General features: G+C 37.0%; 1 protein-coding gene across 1 annotated transcript; it reads left to right on the top strand.

The window, feature by feature from the left end:
- Nucleotides 1-7,678: 7,678 nt before the first annotated feature.
- LOC135609070 (germin-like protein 3-8) lies at nucleotides 7,679-8,570 on the top strand. The gene has a single exon (XM_065102158.1). It carries the CDS (start codon nucleotides 7,720-7,722, stop codon nucleotides 8,380-8,382), a length of 663 nt encoding a protein of 220 aa, XP_064958230.1. The 5' UTR covers nucleotides 7,679-7,719; the 3' UTR covers nucleotides 8,383-8,570.
- Nucleotides 8,571-19,758: the final 11,188 nt, after the last annotated feature.

The raw sequence follows: 19,758 nt of genomic DNA, 5'->3' as shown, positions 1-19,758 counted from the left end.
TTAAAAATGTTAATTTAATGTTTGGTATCACGAATTCTTTAGTGGGAGAAATGATGAATGTTTGGTATTATGATCAAAATATTGATTTAATGCATAAAATATAAATTCTTAAAAATTTTAATGTTTTAGCATCATGAATGTTATACCAAAAATGATGTTTCATGAATGCTTGAGTTTTATGTATGATATGCTCATAGTGATGATTGATTTATTTTTGGTATTACGCATGAAGTAAAGATGAAATATAAGGTTATGAAATTGTGCATGTTTTAATTTGAAACTATAATGATGCACAAATATATTGAATTAAAAATGATACTTTATCTTTATCATGATTTGGAAATTGATGTAAAGGGAAAAAAATTACAACATTGTATTCTTCTCTGCTATTTGATAGTGACAAAAGGGGAGTAAAATTTGTTCACTTGCATGTTCTAAAACGATGTAAAACTTGCTAAATTTGCTAGCTTACAAATTACAATAAAAAAAAACTTGCTAGGAAGCAAAATTGCTAGCTTGCACTTCTCAAAAGAGAAGAAAGAACTTGTTATCTTGAACATCACCAAGAATTGCTAGCTTGTAATCAAGATAAGCAAAACTACAACCTTACCTATCTTAAGAAGCAAAAGTATAAACTTGTTAAATTTACAATCTTGCACATCTTTAAAATTAATGATGATTTGGTGATTATGCATGTTGTAAAGTGATGAAAAATTTGCTAGCTTGTATGTTGTAAAACTTATATATCTCAAAAACTGACTAGATGCACTTCTCCTTTTTATTGATGACAAAAGGGGAGAAGTATGATGATGATATTAAAATCTTATACATGATTTGTTAGGATCGAGTCGGCACTAAGAGGGGGGGTGAATTAGTGCAGCGGATAAAATTATGTCAGTTCAAAAATCTTTCATTTGATTAAAACTGATTTTGGAAAAGATATTAACTTGAAACACATTTGTAAGAGTGTGCAGTTAAAGTAACGAGGAATTATGGAAATTTGCAATAAATATAAATAGCAAAGCAGAAATGCAAACGAAATTTTATAATTGTTCGATCGTCATGACCTACATCCACTCTTGATTCCTCTTCCATCGAGGCCATCGGCATCTACTAACGATCTTCCTTCAATGGGCGAAGATCAACTATCCTTTTACACCCTTCTTCTCCTCTTCACAGGTTTAGGAGACAACCTTTTACAAGCACTCACTTCTCCCTAAATAGAATTCTAAACTTTAGGACTAGAGGAGGGGATTTCTCAAGTGATTGCTATAGCGTTTTCTCACTTTTAAGTTCTCTGTGCTTATGTATGTTAACCAGGGATGAGGAGGGGTATTTATATGCCTCAAGTGGATTCAAACTTGGAGCCTAAAAGAGCCTCATCCTTGGTTTTCGGGGTACTAGCGGTACCACCGCCTGCAAAACTTACACTAGACGGTACCACCACCCAATCTGGCGGTACCACTGCTTGACAGTCTCTCAAAGACTGTGTCTAGGCAATACCACCACTCAAACTGACTATACCACTGCCTGACATAGTCTTGGAGATTGTGCCATGATAGTTTCACCTATTGGGTCATTATTTGAGCCTTTTACTTAGCCCAACACAACCCAAACTTGGGCCCAATTAGCCCCTAATTGTATTGGCTCAATTTCAACCCAATTATACCTAAAACCTACTTTGATCTAGATAATTATTACAAAACTAATAAAATATTGTCCAGTATGTCATTGATTCATCGACGTCTCGTTCGATTCTTTAGTGCATCATCCTCTCTTGCGCTTATTGCCTAATCGGCTAGTTGATCTTTGCAACTTTAATTTCCTTAGCATAATTTTTACTCTTCTTGGCCTAAAGCCTTCTGTCGATACGTCGACCGATCCTTCGACTCGACATTCAATCTTCTGACATGTTCCATTCCGGCCCAACATGATTCTTCCTACATTTAATTATCTCTCCCTGATCGAAGCTTCTTGTGTCTCTTAAATGCACACTAGATAACAAACACATCAATTAATTTCATCATCAAAATCTGAGATTCAACAATCTCCCCCTTTTTTATGATGATAACCAATTGATGACGGAGTTTAAACTAAATTCCCCCTATCAATATGCCGTATTGATACAACCTTGAATTCAAGTCAAAGCAAATTTAATCATGAATATTTGATCATTGCATGCTTCATGAATATTGAAAAACCAATCATAATATTGCATGCAACATAATAAATATTTCAAATCATTATGGCATCAAAAATATCAAAGTATATTACATCCTACCATGTATGATTCTCATATCATCATATCTTCTCTCCCTTTATCATCAACAAAATGCAGAAGTGCAACTATCAAGTTTTAGAGACATGAAGGCTTAGCTATTTAGCAAAATTTTCATCAGTTTAAAACATTCAAGCTAGTGAGTTTCTCTTCTTTTTGCAATAGACAAGTTTCCAAATTTTGTATCTTGAGCTAGTAATTTTTGAAATGTACAAGATAGTATGTTTGTGTATCTTTTTGAAATGTGTCGCTTAGCAATATTGCTTCTCTTGAGATTTGCAAGATAGCACTTCTTACTTCTCTTTTGAGATGAGCAAGCTAGCAAGTTTTGCTCTCTTTACGATATGCAAACTAATAAGTTTTAGCTTCTTCTTGCATATATCATCATGTAAGCTAGCATATTTTATTGCCCCCTTTGTCATTGTCAAAAAGAAGGAAAGAATACAATTTTATAATTCTTTTTTCTTTTACAATAATTTTTAAAACATGACAAAGATAAATAACAAATTTACATCAATATTTCAATCATTATTCCAATCATCAAAAATAAAATATCAAGTCATGATTTTTGACATCTCTTCTTTTGTATATAGAAGGAATGATAGGGAAACGATCTTGATTCAAAAAAAAGATTCAAGTCTAAAAATCGAGAAATCAAGATCATAATCCAAAAAATGTATAAGAAGAATTTATACATTTGAGAGATCTAACATGTCTAAGTTTATCATTCAAGATAACAAATTTAGTTATCTTGATATGCTAGCTATTTTCTTTCCCCCTTTTGTCATTGTAAACAAGAAAGAAGAAGGGAAGAACATAATGGTGTAAATGTTCAAGTCATCATAAAAAAAAATTAATTTAGTGATGAGATATACAATTTATGAATACAAAGGAATATCAATAATAAATCATGAAATGAAATATATTAATATCAAATAATGAACCACAAGACATGATTTATTTCAACAAATCTCTTCTTTTATAAATAGAAAAAAGAAACATAGGAGATTAAATGATATAATATCTTGACTCATGCATAAGAAATCTCAAGTTATAAATCTAAAAAAATCAAGATAAAGCTCATTCAAATTCAAATCATCAAATTAAAATCATTTTCAAGAGATTCATAAAAAAGACATAGATAGATTCATTAATCTCTCCTTTTTTTTCATTAATGATTCAATTATATTATGAGATATACAAATCAGAATTACAAAGAAGTCATATAAAAATCATGACATGAAGGATGTTAATATGAAAAATTAATTCGTGAATGATTTATCTTGACAAATCTCTTTTTTAGTAAATAACGACTAAAATCATAGGAGATCAAATAAGATATCCTGATTCAAATAAATCTCAAATTATTAATGTCAAGAATCTAGATTCATTTAGATAAATCTTCTCTTAGACAAATAAATCATACGTGAATCAAGAAAAAATATTTTATATAAAATACATCTCAAGTCACAACATCGATAAATGATTCGATTGGATAGATAATCTCATTATTAAAATGAATCATACGAAAAGGAATCCAAAATCATCATCAAAATCACTTTTCAAAAAATTAAATGAAAGCAACGTAGATAGATTCCTATAAGATTAAAGATAGCTCAAGTTCTTTTAGTTCTAAATTTTGTGATTGATTTCATGTTCAAGGCTTTCATACAAAGGTCATACTTCATTATTTATAATCGAAAAGCAATACAAAAATCATATAAATCATCAAGCTCAATAAACTATAAATTATCCAAAAATCATCATTACTTTAAATCACCATAGTTTTTGGGGCCTAAAAGAGCCTCATCCTTGGTTTTTGGGGTACTAGCGGTACCACTACGTGCAAAACTAACACTAGATGGTACCACCACCTAATCTGACGGTACCACCGCTTGACAGTCTCTCAAAAACTGTGTCTAGGCAATACCACCACCCAAACTGATGGTACCACTGCCTGACATAGTCTCGAAGATTGTGACACGATAGTTTCACCTATTAGGTCATTATTTAGGCCTTTTACTTAGCCTAACACTACCCAAACATAGGCCCAATTAGTCTCTAATTGTGTTGGCTCAATTTCAACCCAATTACACCTAAAACCTTCTTCGATCTAGATAATTATTACAAAACAAATCAAATATTGTCCAGTATGTTATTGATTCATCGACGTCTCGTTCGATTCTTTAGCGCATCGTCCTCTCTTGCGCCTATTGCTTAATCGGCTAGTTGATCTCTGCAACTTTAATTTCCTTAGCGTAATTTTTACTCTTCTTGGCCCAAAGACTTCTGTCAATATGTTGACCGATTATCCGACTCGACATTCAATCTTCTGACATGTTCCATTCCGGCCCAACATGATTATTCCTGCATTTAATTATCTCTCCCTGATCGAAGCTTCCTACGTTACTAAAACGCACACTAGATAACAAACACATCAATTAATTTCATCATCAAAATCTGAGATTCAACAATCTCCCCCTTTTTTATGATGATAACCAATTGATGACAGAGTTTAAACTAAATTCCCCCTATGAATATGCCGTATTGATACAACCTTGAATTCAAGTTGAATTCAAGTCAAAGCAAATTTAATCATGAATATTTGATCATTGCATGCTTCATGAATATTGAAAGAACTAATCATAATATTGCATACAACATAATAAATATTTCAAATCATCATGGCATTAAAAATATCAAAATATATTACATCCTACTATGTATGATTCTCATATCATCATATCTTCTCTCCCTTTGTCATCAACAAAAAGGAGAAGTACAACTATCAAGTTTTAGAGACATGAATGCTTAGCTATTTAGCAAAATTTTCATCACTTTAGAACATTCAAGCTAGTGAGTTTCTCTTCTTTTTGCAATAGGAAAGTTTCCAAATTTTGTATCTTGAGCTAGTAATTTTTGAAATGTACAAGATAGTATGTTTTTGTATCTTTTTGAAATGTGTAGCTTAGCAACATTGCTACTCTTGAGATTTGCAAGATAGCACTTCTTACTTCTCTTTTGATATGAGCAAGCTAGCAAGTTTTGCTCTCTTTACGATATGCAAACTAATAAGTTTTAACTTCTTCTTGCATATATCATCATGTAAGCTAGCATATTTTATTTCCCCCTTTGTCATTGTCAAAAAGAAGGAAAGAATACAATTTTGTAATTCTTTTTTCCTTTACAATAATTTTCAAAACATGACAAAGATAAATAACAAATTTACATCAATATTCCAATCATTATTTCAATCATCAAAAATAAAAGATGAAGTCATGATTTTTGACATCTCTTCTTTTGTATATAGAAGGAATGATAGGGAAACGATCTTGATTCAAAAAGAAGATTCAAGTCTAAAAATCGAGAAATCAATATCATAATCCGAAAAATGTATAAGAAGAATTTATACATTTGAGAGATCTAACATGTCTAAGTTTATCATTCAAGATAACAAATTTAGTTCTCTTGGTATGCTAGCTATTTTCTTTCCCCCTTTTGTCATTGTAAACAAGAAAGAAGAAGGGAAGAACATAATAGTGTAAATGTTCAAGTCATCATAAAAAAAAATTAATTTGGTGATTAGATATACAATTTATGAATACAAAGGAATATCAATAATAAATCATGACATGAAAGATATTAATATCAAATCATGAACCACAAGACATGATTTATTTCAACAAATCTCTTCTTTTATAAATAGAAAAAAGAAACATAGGAGATTAAATGATATAATATCTTGATTCATGCATAAGAAATCTCAAGTTATAAATCTAAAAAAATCAAGATAAAGCTCATTCAAATTCAAATCATCAAATTAAAATCATTTTCAAGAGATTCATAAAAAAGACATAGATAGATTCATTAATCTCTCCTTTTTTTCATTAATGATTCAATTATATTATGAGATATACAAATCATAATTACAAAAAAGTCATATAAAAATCATGACATGAAGGATGTTAATATGAAAAATTAATTCGTGAATGATTTATCTTGACAAATCTCTTTTTTAGTAAATAACGACTAAAATCATAGGAGATCAAATAAGATATCCTGATTCAAATAAATATCAAATTATTAATGTCAAGAATCTAGATTCATTTAGATAAATCTTCTCTTAGACAAGTAAATCATACGTGAATCAAGAAAAAATATTTTATATAAAATACATCTCAAGTCACAACATCGATAAATGATTCGATTGGATAGATAATCTCATTATTAAAATGAATCATACGAAAAGGAATCCAAAATTATCATCAAAATCACTTTTCAAAAAATTCAATGAAAACAACGTAGATAGATTCCTATAAGATTAAAGATAGCTCAAAGTTCTTTTAGTTCTAAATTTTGTGATTGATTTCATGTTCAAGGCTTTCATACAAAGGTCATACTTAATTATTTATAATCGAAAAGCAATAAAAAAATCATATAAATCATCAAGCTCAATAAACTATAAATTATCCAAAAATCATCATTACTTTAAATCACCATGCATACTTATTGGTCTCATTATATTTTATTTTTCTATAGATATATTGAATCATGTTAATCTTACATTGATATTCTGATATATTTTTTAATTCTGCATCTGTATAATTATTTTTAATTTTAAAAGTTTATAGAACTTCTTCCTCTCCAACATTTCTTTCATGGCTTTGACTATATAAGAACCTCCTTCAAAATCTCTTATAAATATTGATTTCGAAACAAGTTTTCATCTTTATGCTGCGTATCAAATAATGATCTTCTTAAATCGAGACAGGCAACAAAGATCATATGGTGATGCCTATGCTTCTACTTAACATCACTAATAAAAAATATCATGTATATCACAAAATTAAAATAAAAAAAAGACAGAAAATCAAACATAATAAAAAGAACTCAAAATATTTTAATAAAACAAACCTGATTAGAATCCCTTGCTGCTATTATACATATCAGACTTGGGGTGTACACAAGTCCTGTCCTTAATAGGATAGGACTTATCATAATCGTTTTCAGATTAAGACTCCTAGTTTAATTGCACTGGGGAACTGATAATACTATGAACATTGTATACTATATTACATATAAACGCGTGATGGTATACAATCAACAGAGGAAATAATATAGTAAAGTTACACCCCAACAACAAGGAAAGATAGCTATGACTTGGTTGATAGTAGCAATATACGCATTAGATTAAGCTTCTTGTTCAGCCTTGAAAGTCCATTATTGAGACCCATTCCTTATTCTATGCAATGAATCAATCATATGACTATTCCATTAACCTTATCAATATGACTGATTATTCTGTCGATTTCAGAAGAGGTTGGTTGCGACAAGCAAGCTAAAAGTTACAATGACTCCTTCAAATCTATTCTTACTATATATACAAACCATACATGCATCACCCTCCTCTCATCACCATCAACATAAACCACCATCTGAGAATGGAGTTGCGGTGTGCTGCACAGTCCTTTGTCCTCTTCCTCTCCTTCACCCTCCTCCTTGCATCGACCCGCGCCGACCCTCACCCTCTGCAGGACTTCTGCGTCGCCGACTTCGGAGCTACTGGCGTGGTCGTCAATGGGTTCCCGTGCAAGCCTGCCTCCAACGTCACGTCCGACGACTTCTTCTTCGCCGGGCTGTCCAACGAGGGCAACACCAGCAACATCTTCGGTTCCAGCGTGACCCCTGCGAACGTCCTCAGCTTCGCGGGACTCAACACCCTCGGCGTCTCCATGAACCGTGTCGATGTCGCCCCCGGCGGCGTCAACCCGCCCCACAGCCACCCGAGAGCCACCGAGCTCATCATCCTCCTCCAGGGTCGACTGCTGGTGGGGTTCGTCAGCACCAACAACCAGTTCTTCTCCAAGGTCTTGAATCCCGGCGAGATGTTCGTGGTGCCCAAGGGCCTCATTCACTTCCAATACAACGTCGGAACGAAGAAGGCGCTCGCCATCACCACCTTCGACAGCCAGCTCCCGGGGGTGGTGATCGCCTCCACTACCCTGTTCGGATCGACGCCGGCGATTCCCGACGATGTGCTGGCCAAAGCTTTTCAGGTGGATCAGAAGGTTGTCACCGCCATAAAGTCCAAGTTTGCGAACTAAGATACCATATATATGTGTTTGACTTGTAGTATTTACATACGTTGAATAACGTTGACTTGTTGGACTAGTCCCATATTGGTGCCAAACAAGTGTTACATGTAGTTAGTTCTCTCTCTTCCTCCTTGTTTGGAGCATCTTCTTGTTCATCTCTCGAAAAGCAATAAAACATGAATGTTTCATTTCTCTAAGAATACTGCCAATGTTCCATTTATATGATTCTTAGAGTTCACTATTCCGTGTTACAATTACAAAGTCTATTTCGCAATGAGTTTAAGCAAATACGGAATAGGGAATGAGAATAAGAACGGCAACCATTATTTCCAATTTGATGTTGGAACAGGATATTCTCATTTTTCTTCCCCATTTTAGCGCAAACTATCCTTTCCATTCCCGTGTTTGAATATTAACGTAAATTTTATAATTAAGTAAAATTTTGGTGTAAAAATCTTAATTAAGATTTGTCTTTGTCATATACCCTCGATAAATATATAAGTAATGAAATCCTTTGGATACAGAGTTTTTAGTTTATTTATTCTTTCTTCTCTATAAAATTCAATTATCTCTATAATTATTGATGTCCACCATCTATCTGTAAAATTTTTAGCTTTGTATCAGAACGGGTTGGATCTTATTGGTTTGAACCTTAAAGTCAAATTAGTTTTTAAAAGGAAAATAAGAGAACCAAGAAACTAATAGAGAGAGAAATAAGTGAAAGATCCTATTAGATAGGCTTAACCTAGATTTTGGACTTAGTAGTTCCTGTTCCAAAATCCGTAATTTTGGTTCTATGAAATATGAAACCGAAACTCAATCGATTCCCGATTCCATTCCAAAACTAGCTTTTGTCAAATATTTTTAAATATTATGAATATTTTAATTATTTTTTTTAATATTGTATGATTTTTTTTTATTTTTTTTTGTCATTGCTTACTTAGTTTTACATACATAATGACATAAATTAAGCAATACCTTAAGTCAATTCCTAATGGACATTTCGATTGCTTCTATGATTGATGTGTCAAACAAATTTTCATTATTAAATGATCTGTTGGGCTCTATATCCAATCATTAACATATATTCTAATTTCAGTTGATTTGAGGGTTATACTCTTGTGCATTTCATTCAACATATTTTTTTTAAATAATTTTTTTTTTTTACGATTACTATGAGCACTAGGATTGCTAGAATTTATTTTCTATTAGTTGATAGAACTGAAATGTCGTGGAATAATACATCCACCGTTGAAGGATAAAAAAATATTAAATAAAATTATTAGATAAACATCTTTCTTGAAGTTTGAGCTTGTAAATCCACTCAATGCTAATGAATAAATATTTTAAATAAATCTTTTGATTATAATTTTAATGCTAATGAATTGAGTAATATTTAACTACTTAATCTAATGAATAAATATTTTGATTATAATTTTATTATGTCATAATTAGGAATTGAGGGAATTAGTTAGAATCAGGTTGAAATTAATTAACACTGTTAGTAAACAGATGTGCCGTGATTGATGATTCAGCACGGTTAGGCTCACTTGTCGACGTCGGGAACCTTTGGTGGAACTATTGAGTTGATGAAGTGGTTGCACCCTTCAAACGTCTCGAGCACCGGTAGAGGTGGCAAGGTCGGTCGTAGCTTCGCTACGGGTCGGCACTCCAGAGTCGACCGATTCAAGCGTTGTTTCTGGGAAGATGCATCCTCTCACCCCCTTAGATGGTTGGGGATCTTCCTTGTGATATAAAAGCCTCCTAGAGATGGGAGATGCGGGTTGATACTGGTCGGGTCAAACTCGTTAGGCCACCCTCCTCTACATACCGAGTGCCGTCTTCAGGATGAAGGTATTCGTGGCTTGGCGGCGATCAACTCCCTGCAAAATAGCTCTCGTCGGGTAAGTCCCGACTTTGGCCCCTCCGACGAGCAAGTTAGATTCATCCTCAATACCCTCCCTTTTTGCTCTCGCCGGGTATTTATGCCTGCGTGCGGGAATTGTTCGGGCCCTGGTTTAGCATGGTCGTTGACTCTGGAGGCGGAACAACCTCTCTAACGATATGACATCTTCGAGAGTGCTTAAGTGATGTCAGACGGCACTGCCCTAATAGCAGACGGCACCGCCCCCAACTCTCGGGGTGGTCAGGACGCACAATCGCACCGTTTGAGCTTGCCGTGGTGTGCACCCCATGGTTCTAGAGGCGTATGGTGTCGCATGGGCTGCAGCGTTTGTCGGTGATTCACATAGGGCCAAAATACACCCTATCACCTTTTCCCCCCCTCCAAGGCATGCCGACGGATCACTGGCGGTTCGGGAGGCATGCCGGGTTTGAGGGATATGATAGCTCTGGGCTTTTCTGTGGGGGGAACGAATTGATTCATCGGCGGTGATTTAGGGGGAGTCAATCCCATGGCGTGGATAGGACTGATCCTGCTAGATAGGGGCGCTATGAAGCGAAGCCGAGGCGCAGGTGTGGGCGACTTGTGATTGACATAGCGTGACTCGAGTAACGGGGTGCAGCTTAGCCGCAAGGCGCGGCTCGGTCGTCAGTGTCGGGCCTGGGGGTCGAGCACTTGTGTCTGAATTTGGGTTTTAACGCCGGCGGTTGTAAACCGAGAGTGATTAAGTACGCTTTGGTCGGAAACCAGGTGTGGCGATCGAGAGGGTGGATCTAGCCTCACGTCGAGCCTGGGGGCCGAGTTATGAGATCGGCTCCACATTGGTTCTGGAGACCCAGTTGTGAGCTAGGCACCGAATTGAGTCTGGGGACCGAATTGTGAGCTCGGCACAGAATTGAGTCTGGGGACCGAGTTGTGAGCTCAGTGTTGAATCTCGTATTTTGATGATGAAACTACTTGATATATGTTTATGATTTAATCTGCGTTTTGAGTGACGCAGGATGCTTCGATCAGGATGAGACAATTAAAGCAGGAAAATCATGTTGTGCCGGAGGAACATATCAGAAGATTGGACGTCGGGCCGGTGGATCGGTCGACGTATCGACAGAAGGCTTCGGGCCGTGGACTTGGGCATCGGGCCAAGAAGAGCGGGTATTGTGCCAAGGATATCGGAGTTGCGGAGTCAACTGACCGATTGGGCAATAGGTTGCAGGAAAGGACGATGCGCCGAAGAATCGGACGAAGCGTCGAGGGACCAATGACATGCCGGACAACTTGGTTAATTGCTTAGGATTAATTGTCTTGATCGAAGTTTTTGTTTTGAGTGTGCAGGATTAACTACAATGGAAGAAAGACATGCAGCAGGAGTTGCGCCGGAGTCAAGACAATGATCACGTTCGGACGGTCGTCGGAGGTTCTGCGGGAACAAATCCGAGAAGTCCAAGAGCTTGCCAAAGAAGCTCGTTGAAATTCGCCAAGTGGATCATCGCAAGTCCAGGAGTTTGCCGGAAGTCCGCAGGAGCATCACCGAGGGTTCATCGGATGATCGACGGAAGTTCGCCGGAAGAAGCGATTGACGTACCGGAGCAAGTTGCAGTAAATGTCTTAGGAAATAATCGTAGTTAGCACAATGATTAAGTTAGAAATGGGAGGTGATCCCATTAACTTAATCTTGGGGCAATCGGGCCCCTGAAAGACCCAAATTGGGCCGAATGAATCAACTCATTCGGACTTGAAATAGTGCTAGGAGGTAGCACCGCCAGGGTAGGAGGTAGCACCGCCCAGGAGGCAGTCTCCGAGCGAGACTGGGCAGTGCAACCGCCCCAGCCAGGAGGTAGCACCGCCTGGGCTCAGTCTCCGAGCGAGACTGGGCGGTGCAACCGCCCCTGACAAGAGGTGGCACTTGTTGAGCTCAGTCTTCGAGCTCTAGCAGGCGGTGCAACCGCCTCAGTCAGGAGGTGCAACCGCCTGAGCTCAGTCTTCGAGCTCTGGCAAGAGGTGCAACCGCCCCTGACAGGAGGTGGCACCGCCCAGAGGCTCAGTCTTCGAGCTCTGCCAGGCGGTGCAACCGCTCTAGTCAGGAGGTGCAACCGCCTGATCCCGGAATTCCGGGAATTGACAGTTTTGAACTCCAAATTTGAACTGGGTTGGGGCCTATAAATACCCCACCCATTCAGCACTGAAACAACACAGACACACACCGAAATCTTGATCTTTTTCTGTGATTCTTAGAGCTCAAAATTGTTGTAAAGGCCAAAAGTTCTTCTCCCTCTTTTCTTCCAAGTTCTGAGTTGTAAAGAGAGGAGAGAAAATTATGTAAGGGTTGTCTCCTAAGCCCGTCAAAAGGAGTGAAACTGTAAAAGGGTGGTTGGCCTTCGCCTATTGAAGGAATGCCTCTAGTTGACGTCGGTGACCTCGTCGGTGGAGGAAGCCAAAAGTGGAGTAGGTCAAGATTGACCGAACCACTCTAAATCTCGGTTTGCATTTACTTTGAGCATTTTACCTTTACTGTAAACCTCCTAAATAGCTACTGCCTTCTGCGCTTTTACGAACGAGTTTCTAAGTTCAGAGCTTTCCGAATCTGCGTTTAGACGTAAATCGACTTTTTCGTACGATCATTACATTTCAGTTTACGTTTACGTTTTGATTTCAATCATAACTGCAAACTGCCTTCTGCGCATTTATAAAACGTATCTCAAAGTTCAGTATCCTCAAAATTGGCATTTAGATGTAAACCGGTTTTATCATACGAACGTCGCATTTCAGTTTGCGCTTGCATTCTGATTTTCATCATAAACTGCAAACTGCCTTCATAGATTTACTTTAACGTCATCTCGCTTAATCTTAAGTTAAAGTAATCTTAGAATCGGCTTTTACATCGAAATCGTTTTTATTAAACGAACGCAGTTTCGTTTTAATCACAGAAAGTTTTCCGCTGCACTAATTCACCCCCCCCCCCTCTTAGTGCTCTTGATCCTAACAATTGGTATCAAAGCCCGGTATTTCTCATTTCGGATTTACACCCGAGAGAAATGGCTCTTCATGGGTTTCAAGAGGGCTTATCGGTCTTTCGTCCACCGTTGTTTAACGGATTGGACTACACTTATTGGAAAACTCGAATGAGAGTTTTCTTGATTTCTATGAATTTGGATTTATGGAATATCATTGAAAACGATTTTCAACTTCCCTCTAAACCGATGAACGAATGGTCGGATTTGGAGAAGAAGTATTTTTCTTTAAACGCAAAGGCTATGAATGCCTTATTTAGCGCTTTAGACAAAAATGAGTTCAATCGGATTTCTACGTGCGAAACGGCTTTTGACATTTGGCGAACACTTGAAATCACGCACGAGGGAACTAGTAGAGTCAAAGACTCGAAAGTTAACATTTTATTGCATGATTTTGAGCTTTTTCGAATGCAACCAAGCGAGACTATAGGCGACAAATACACCCGTTTCACGGATGTCGTCAATAGTTTAAGAGCTCTTGGAAAATGTTTTTCGGATTTTGAACTCGTAAACAAGATTTTGCGCTCACTTTCTAAACCTTGGGATTCAAAAGTAACTGCTATTCAAGAATCGAAAAACTTGAACCAATTTCCACTTGAAGAACTAATTGGTTCCTTGATCACATATGAAATGACGTGCAATGCACATGAAGAACTTGAGAACCACCTTCCAAAAAACAGGAAGGATTTGGGACATAGAACATTTGAAGACCACTCGAGCATAAGCTCAAGTGATGATGAACTTAAACTACAAATGAAACAAAAATTAAAAAGTAAGAAGAACGGAACTACTTGTTTTGAACGCAAGAATAAGAACAAAAATTGGGATGAATCGAGCTCCTCTGAAGACGAGGAGAAAATCAACAAAGGCGAGGTGGCAAACTACGCCTTTACGCCTTTCGACGCTGAGGTAATCAAAATGCCTTTAATTTACTTCGAAATTACATTATGCTTTTCATGATGCATTTTTCTTTTTCTTTAAATTTTCTTGAAAATTACATTTTTAATAATTTAATAATGAAAATGCAAAAATATGATCATGCTTGTAATTTTGAAAATGATAATAAAAATTGCATGTCTTATGTTAATGCAAGATAGAAATCTAATGATTGTACACCTAGTGAGATTAATCTTATTTATGTGCTTGAGAAGCAAGAATGTATATTTTGATGATTTTCATATTGCTTTTCAATGACGATACATGGCTTTTGTCTGGAAGGCTTGATATTTTTCATTGTCTTTGTTTGTTAAATATGATATATGGTTTTGACATAAGAATAAAGATTTGAGCATGCTATTATAAAGTCAATCATATAAATTAAAACTAAAGAAGTTTTAGGCATTTATAAGAATCATTCAAAATTATGTTCAATGAAACCTTGCTTAATGTTGCAATGAAAATATTAAAGTTTTGATATTATGATTTGACGATTTTATGCATGAGATTTTAAAGTTATACATGATGATTTTTGTGATTGATGGTTTTATAATGAAATTCATTTTATGATCCTAAACGTTGATGCATGTTTTCATTTGACATAAATGAAAAGGCATGCTAACATGAAATCGATCACTTAAGATGAAACACTTAAAAAATGGGAGAAATATATGAATTGATGCTATATGTTGAATCTCGTATTTTGATGATGAAACTCCTTGAGATATGTTTATGATTTAATCTGCGTTTTGAGTGACGCAGGGTGCTTCGATCAGGATGAGACAATTAAAGCAGGAACATCATGTTGTGCCGGAGGAACATGTCAGAAGATTGGACGTCGGGTCGGTGGATCGGTCGACGTATCGACAGAAGGCTTCGGGTCGTGGACTCGGGCATCGGGCCAAGAAGAGCGGGTATTGTGCCAAGGATATCGGAGTTGCGGAGTCAACTGGCCGATTGGGCAATAGGCTGCAGGAAAGGACGATGCGCCGAAGAATCGGACGAAGCGTCGAGGGACCAATGACATGCCGGACAACTTGGTTAATTGCTTAGGATTAATTGTCTCGATCGAAGTTTTTGTTTTGAGTGTGCAGGATTAACTACGATGGAAGAAAGACATGCAGCAGGAGTTGCGCCGGAGTCAAGTTCATGATCACGTTGGGAGTTCGAGAGTTCGACGGAAGTTCGGATGGTCGTCGGAGGTTCTGCGAGAATAGATCCGAGAAGTCCAGAAGCTTGCCAAGAGAAGCTCGTCGGAACTCGTCAAGTGGATCGTCGCAAAGTCCAGGAGTTTGCCGGAAGTCCGCAGGAGCATCACCGAGGGTTCATCGGATGATCGACGGAAGTTCGCCGGAAACTCGCCGGAAGAAGCGATTGACGCACCAAAGCAAAGCTGCAGAAATTGTCTTAGATCTAATCGTAGTTAGCACGTTGGTTAAGTAGAAAAATGGGAGGTGATCCCATTTGCTTAATCTTGGGGCAATTGGGCCCCTGAAAGATTGAAATTGGGCCGAATGGAGCTAACCATTCGGACCCTGATTGCACCAGGAGGTGCAACCGCCCAGGCCAGGAGGTGGCACCGCCTGGGCTAAGCCTCCCAGCGAGACTGGGCGGTGCAACCTCTCCAGCCGGGAGGTGGCACCGCCTGAGCTCAGTCTTCGAGCTAGACTAGGCGGTGCAACCTCCCTGGCAGAGAGGTGGCACCGCCTGAGCTCAGTCTTCGAGCAAGACTGGGCGGTGCAACCTCCCTGGCAGAGAGGTGGCACCGCCTGAGCTCGGTCTTCGAGCTCTGCCAGGCGGTGCAACCTCTCTAGTCAGGAGGTGCAACCGCCTGATCCCGGAATTCCGGGATTTGATCGTTTTGAGCTCCAAATTTGAATTGGGTTAGGGCCTATAAATACCCCACCCATTCAGCACTGAAAGAGCAAGAACTCAAGCCGAAATCTTGATCTTTTCAGTGGTTCTTAGAGCTCAAAACTGCTAGTTTTCCTCCTCCTTTTGTTCTTCAAGTTTGAGTTGTAAAGAGAGGAGAGAAAACATTTGTAAGGGTTGTCTCCTGAGCCCGTCAAAAGGAGTGAATCTGTAAGAGGGTAGTTGGCCTTCGCCTATTGAAGGAAGGCTCCTAGTTGACGTCGGTGACCTCGCCGGTGGAGGAAGCCAAAAGTGGAGTAGGTCAAGACTGACCGAACCACTCTAAATCTCTGGTTTGCATTTATTTTGAGCACTTTATCATTACTGCAAACCTCCTACATAGCTACTTCTCTCTGCGCTTTTACGAACGAGTTCTGTGCAGTTTACGTTCACATCTTAATTCCATTTACAAATTGCAAACTGCTCTCTGCGCTTTTACGAACGAATTCTGTGCAGTTTACGTTTACGTCTTGATTCCATCTACAAACTGCAAACTGTCTCTCTGCTCTTTTACGAATGAGTTCTGTGCAGTTTACGTTTACGTCTTGATTTCACTTACAACTGCAAACTATCTTCTGCGCCTTTTTTACGGACAAGGTTCTGTGCAGTTTACGTTTACGTCTTGATTTCATTTAGAACGACAAACTATCATCTGCGTTTAGACGCAAACTGCGTTTAGACGTAAACTGCGCTTAGACGCAAACTGCGTTTAGACGCAAACTGCGTTTAGACGTAAGCTGCGTTTAGACATAAACTGCGCTTAGACGCAAACTGTGTTTAGACGCAAACTGCACTTAGACGCAAACTGCGTTTAGACGTAAATCTGCGTTTAGACGTAAATCTGCGTTTAGACGTAAATCTACGTTTTAGACGTAAAACTGCATTTAGACGTAAACTACGTTTAAACGTAAAACTGCGTTTTAGACGTAAACTGAGTTTGGACGTAAATCTGCGTTTAGACGTAAATCTGCGTTTAGACGTAAATCTGCGTTTAGACGTAAAACTGCGTTTAGACGCAAACTGCATTTAAACGTAAATTGTGTTTAGACGTAAACTATGTTTAGACGTAAACTGCACTTAGTCATAAGTTATCTTTGAGTCGGCTTTTGCTTCAAAATTGATTTTTATCGAACGAACGCAGCTTTCGCTTTTTAATCGCTAAAAGATATCCGCTGCACTAATTCACCCCCCCCTCTTAGTGCTCTCGATCCTAACAATTGGTATCAGAGCGGGGTATTTCTCATTTCGGATTTACACCCGAGAGAAATGGCTCTTCAAGAGGGCTTATCGGTTGTTCGTCCACCGTTCTTTAACGGATTGGACTACACTTATTGGAAAACTCGAATGAGAGTTTTCTTGATTTCTCTAAATCAGGATTTATGGAATATCGTTGAAAACGGTTTTCAACTTCCCTCTAAACCGATGAACGAATGGTCGGATTTAGAGAAGAAGTATTTTTCTTTAAACGCAAAGGCTATGAATGCCTTATTTTGCGCTTTGGACAAAAATGAGTTCAATCGGGTTTCTTTGTGCGAAACGGCTTTCGATATTTGGCGTGCTCTTGAAATCACGCACGAGGGAACTAGTAGAGTCAAAGACTCGAAAGTTAATATTTTATTGCATGATTTCGAGCTTTTTCATATGAAACCAAGCGAAACCGTTGTTGACATGTACACCCGTTTTACGGATGTCGTCAATGGTTTAAAATCACTTGGTAAAAGCTTTTCGGATTTTGAACTCGTTAACAAAGTTTTGCGCTCACTTTCTAAAACTTGGGATTCAAAAGTAACTGCTATTCAAGAATCGAAAAACTTGAACCAATTTCCACTTGAAGAACTAATTGGTTCATTGATCACATATGAAATGACGTGCAATGCACGTGAAGAACTTGAGAACCACCTTCCAAAGAACAGGAAGGATTTGGGACATAGAACATTTGAAGACCACTCGAGCATAAGCTCAAGTGATGGTGAACTTCAACTACAAATGAAACAAAAATTAAAAAGTAAAAAGAACGGAACTACTTGCTTTGAATGCAAGAAGAAGAACAAAAACTGGGATGAATCGAGCTCCTCCGAAGACGAGGAGAAAATCAACAAAGGCGAGGTGGCAAACTACGCCTCTACGCCTTTCGACGCTAAGGTAATCAAAATGCCTTTAATTTACTTCGAAATTACATGATGTTCTTCATGATGCATTTTTTCCTTTTCTTTAAATTTTCTTGAAAATTATATTTTTAATAATTTAATAATGTAAATGCAAAAATATGAAATGATATGGTTGCTATTACTGATAATGATATGGTTGCTATTACTGATGATAATATGGTTGCTATCACTGATGCTATGATTAGGCCATACTTGCATCACCAAGAAATATATGATTGCTATCATTGCTATATGCCCTATATCAAGATATCAAACAAAAAATTTGCATCATACGAGCTGATATCTTACCATGTGATGCAATGCTACACTTGCTAAAATATTCGAAATGTGTACATCATGCCCTATATCAAGATATCAAACAAAATCTTGTTTCACAGTTTTACGCATTGATATCTTACCATATGATGAAATGCTACAATTGATGAACACTTGAAATGTAATCCTCTATCTTATTGATCTTTCAATAAATCTATGCTTGTCATACATGAATTTATTGAATGTAATTTTGAGGATGATTTCAGATTTGTCAAATGCTTGATTCGTATTTACGACATAAGATACACTTTAAATATGAAATATGCTTCAATCATGTTAAATGCTTCAATTATTTTCTATCTCTAGAGTTCTCGATTTTGATGAAATACAAGTGATAAATTCATTTATGATATCTTGTAAATCACTTGAATTATGAATGAGTTTTTTATGATGTGTTAAAAGAATCACTTAAAAAGAAAATGCTTTTCCCATCTTATCGAGATTAATGATTTCATGATATTGTGTGAATCTCGAAATTGATTTTGATGAAATAGTAATAACGTTATTCTTGTTATGAATCTTAAAAATGATAATATGCTTCATGTGATAATATGAATACACGAAACACTTATGATATGATTTTTATACAATTCCGTGTATTCATAAAATATTTATCTCCTCATCCAATAACTTTTCTTGATATTCCTTATGAGATGAAATGAAATAATACATGAAATACAAATGAGGAGTTATTGATCATGCATGGTAGGATATAATTTGACAAAATTGATACCATCATGATATGAAACATTTATGATGTGCAATTATGCATGCAATACTTGTGCTTTCTAATTATGATGTGATGTGTTGCATATGATGTAAATCATGATTTAAAATGCTATGAGTGCTAAGTTACACACTTTGAGAAGAAATTGCTATATTGAAACATTAATGTAATTATGAATGGTGATATGAAATTATGCATGTAATACTTCAACCTATGATAACGATGCATGCAATGATAAAATATTCATAATGAAAAATTGTCTTCATAACTTGATTATTCATCCTTTGTCATGATTTTGAAATCGTTGTAAAAGGAAAAAGAACTACAAAACTGTATTCTTCCTTTCTTTTTGACAATGACAAAGGGGGAGATAGCTAGCTTGCACAAGTCAAGAAGATGCAAAAACTTGATTGCTAA

The sequence above is a fragment of the Musa acuminata genome, chromosome BXJ2-4 (genome assembly GCF_036884655.1).
Source record: "Musa acuminata AAA Group cultivar baxijiao chromosome BXJ2-4, Cavendish_Baxijiao_AAA, whole genome shotgun sequence".
Lineage (NCBI taxonomy): Eukaryota > Viridiplantae > Streptophyta > Magnoliopsida > Zingiberales > Musaceae > Musa > Musa acuminata.
This window is presented reverse-complemented; position numbering and strand designations above follow the sequence as displayed.

Excerpts from the sequence above, each read along its gene's own strand:
- LOC135609070 (XM_065102158.1), top strand. The coding sequence starts at position 7,720 with ATGGAGTTGCGGTGTGCTGCACAGTCCTTTGTCCTCTTCCTCTCCTTC.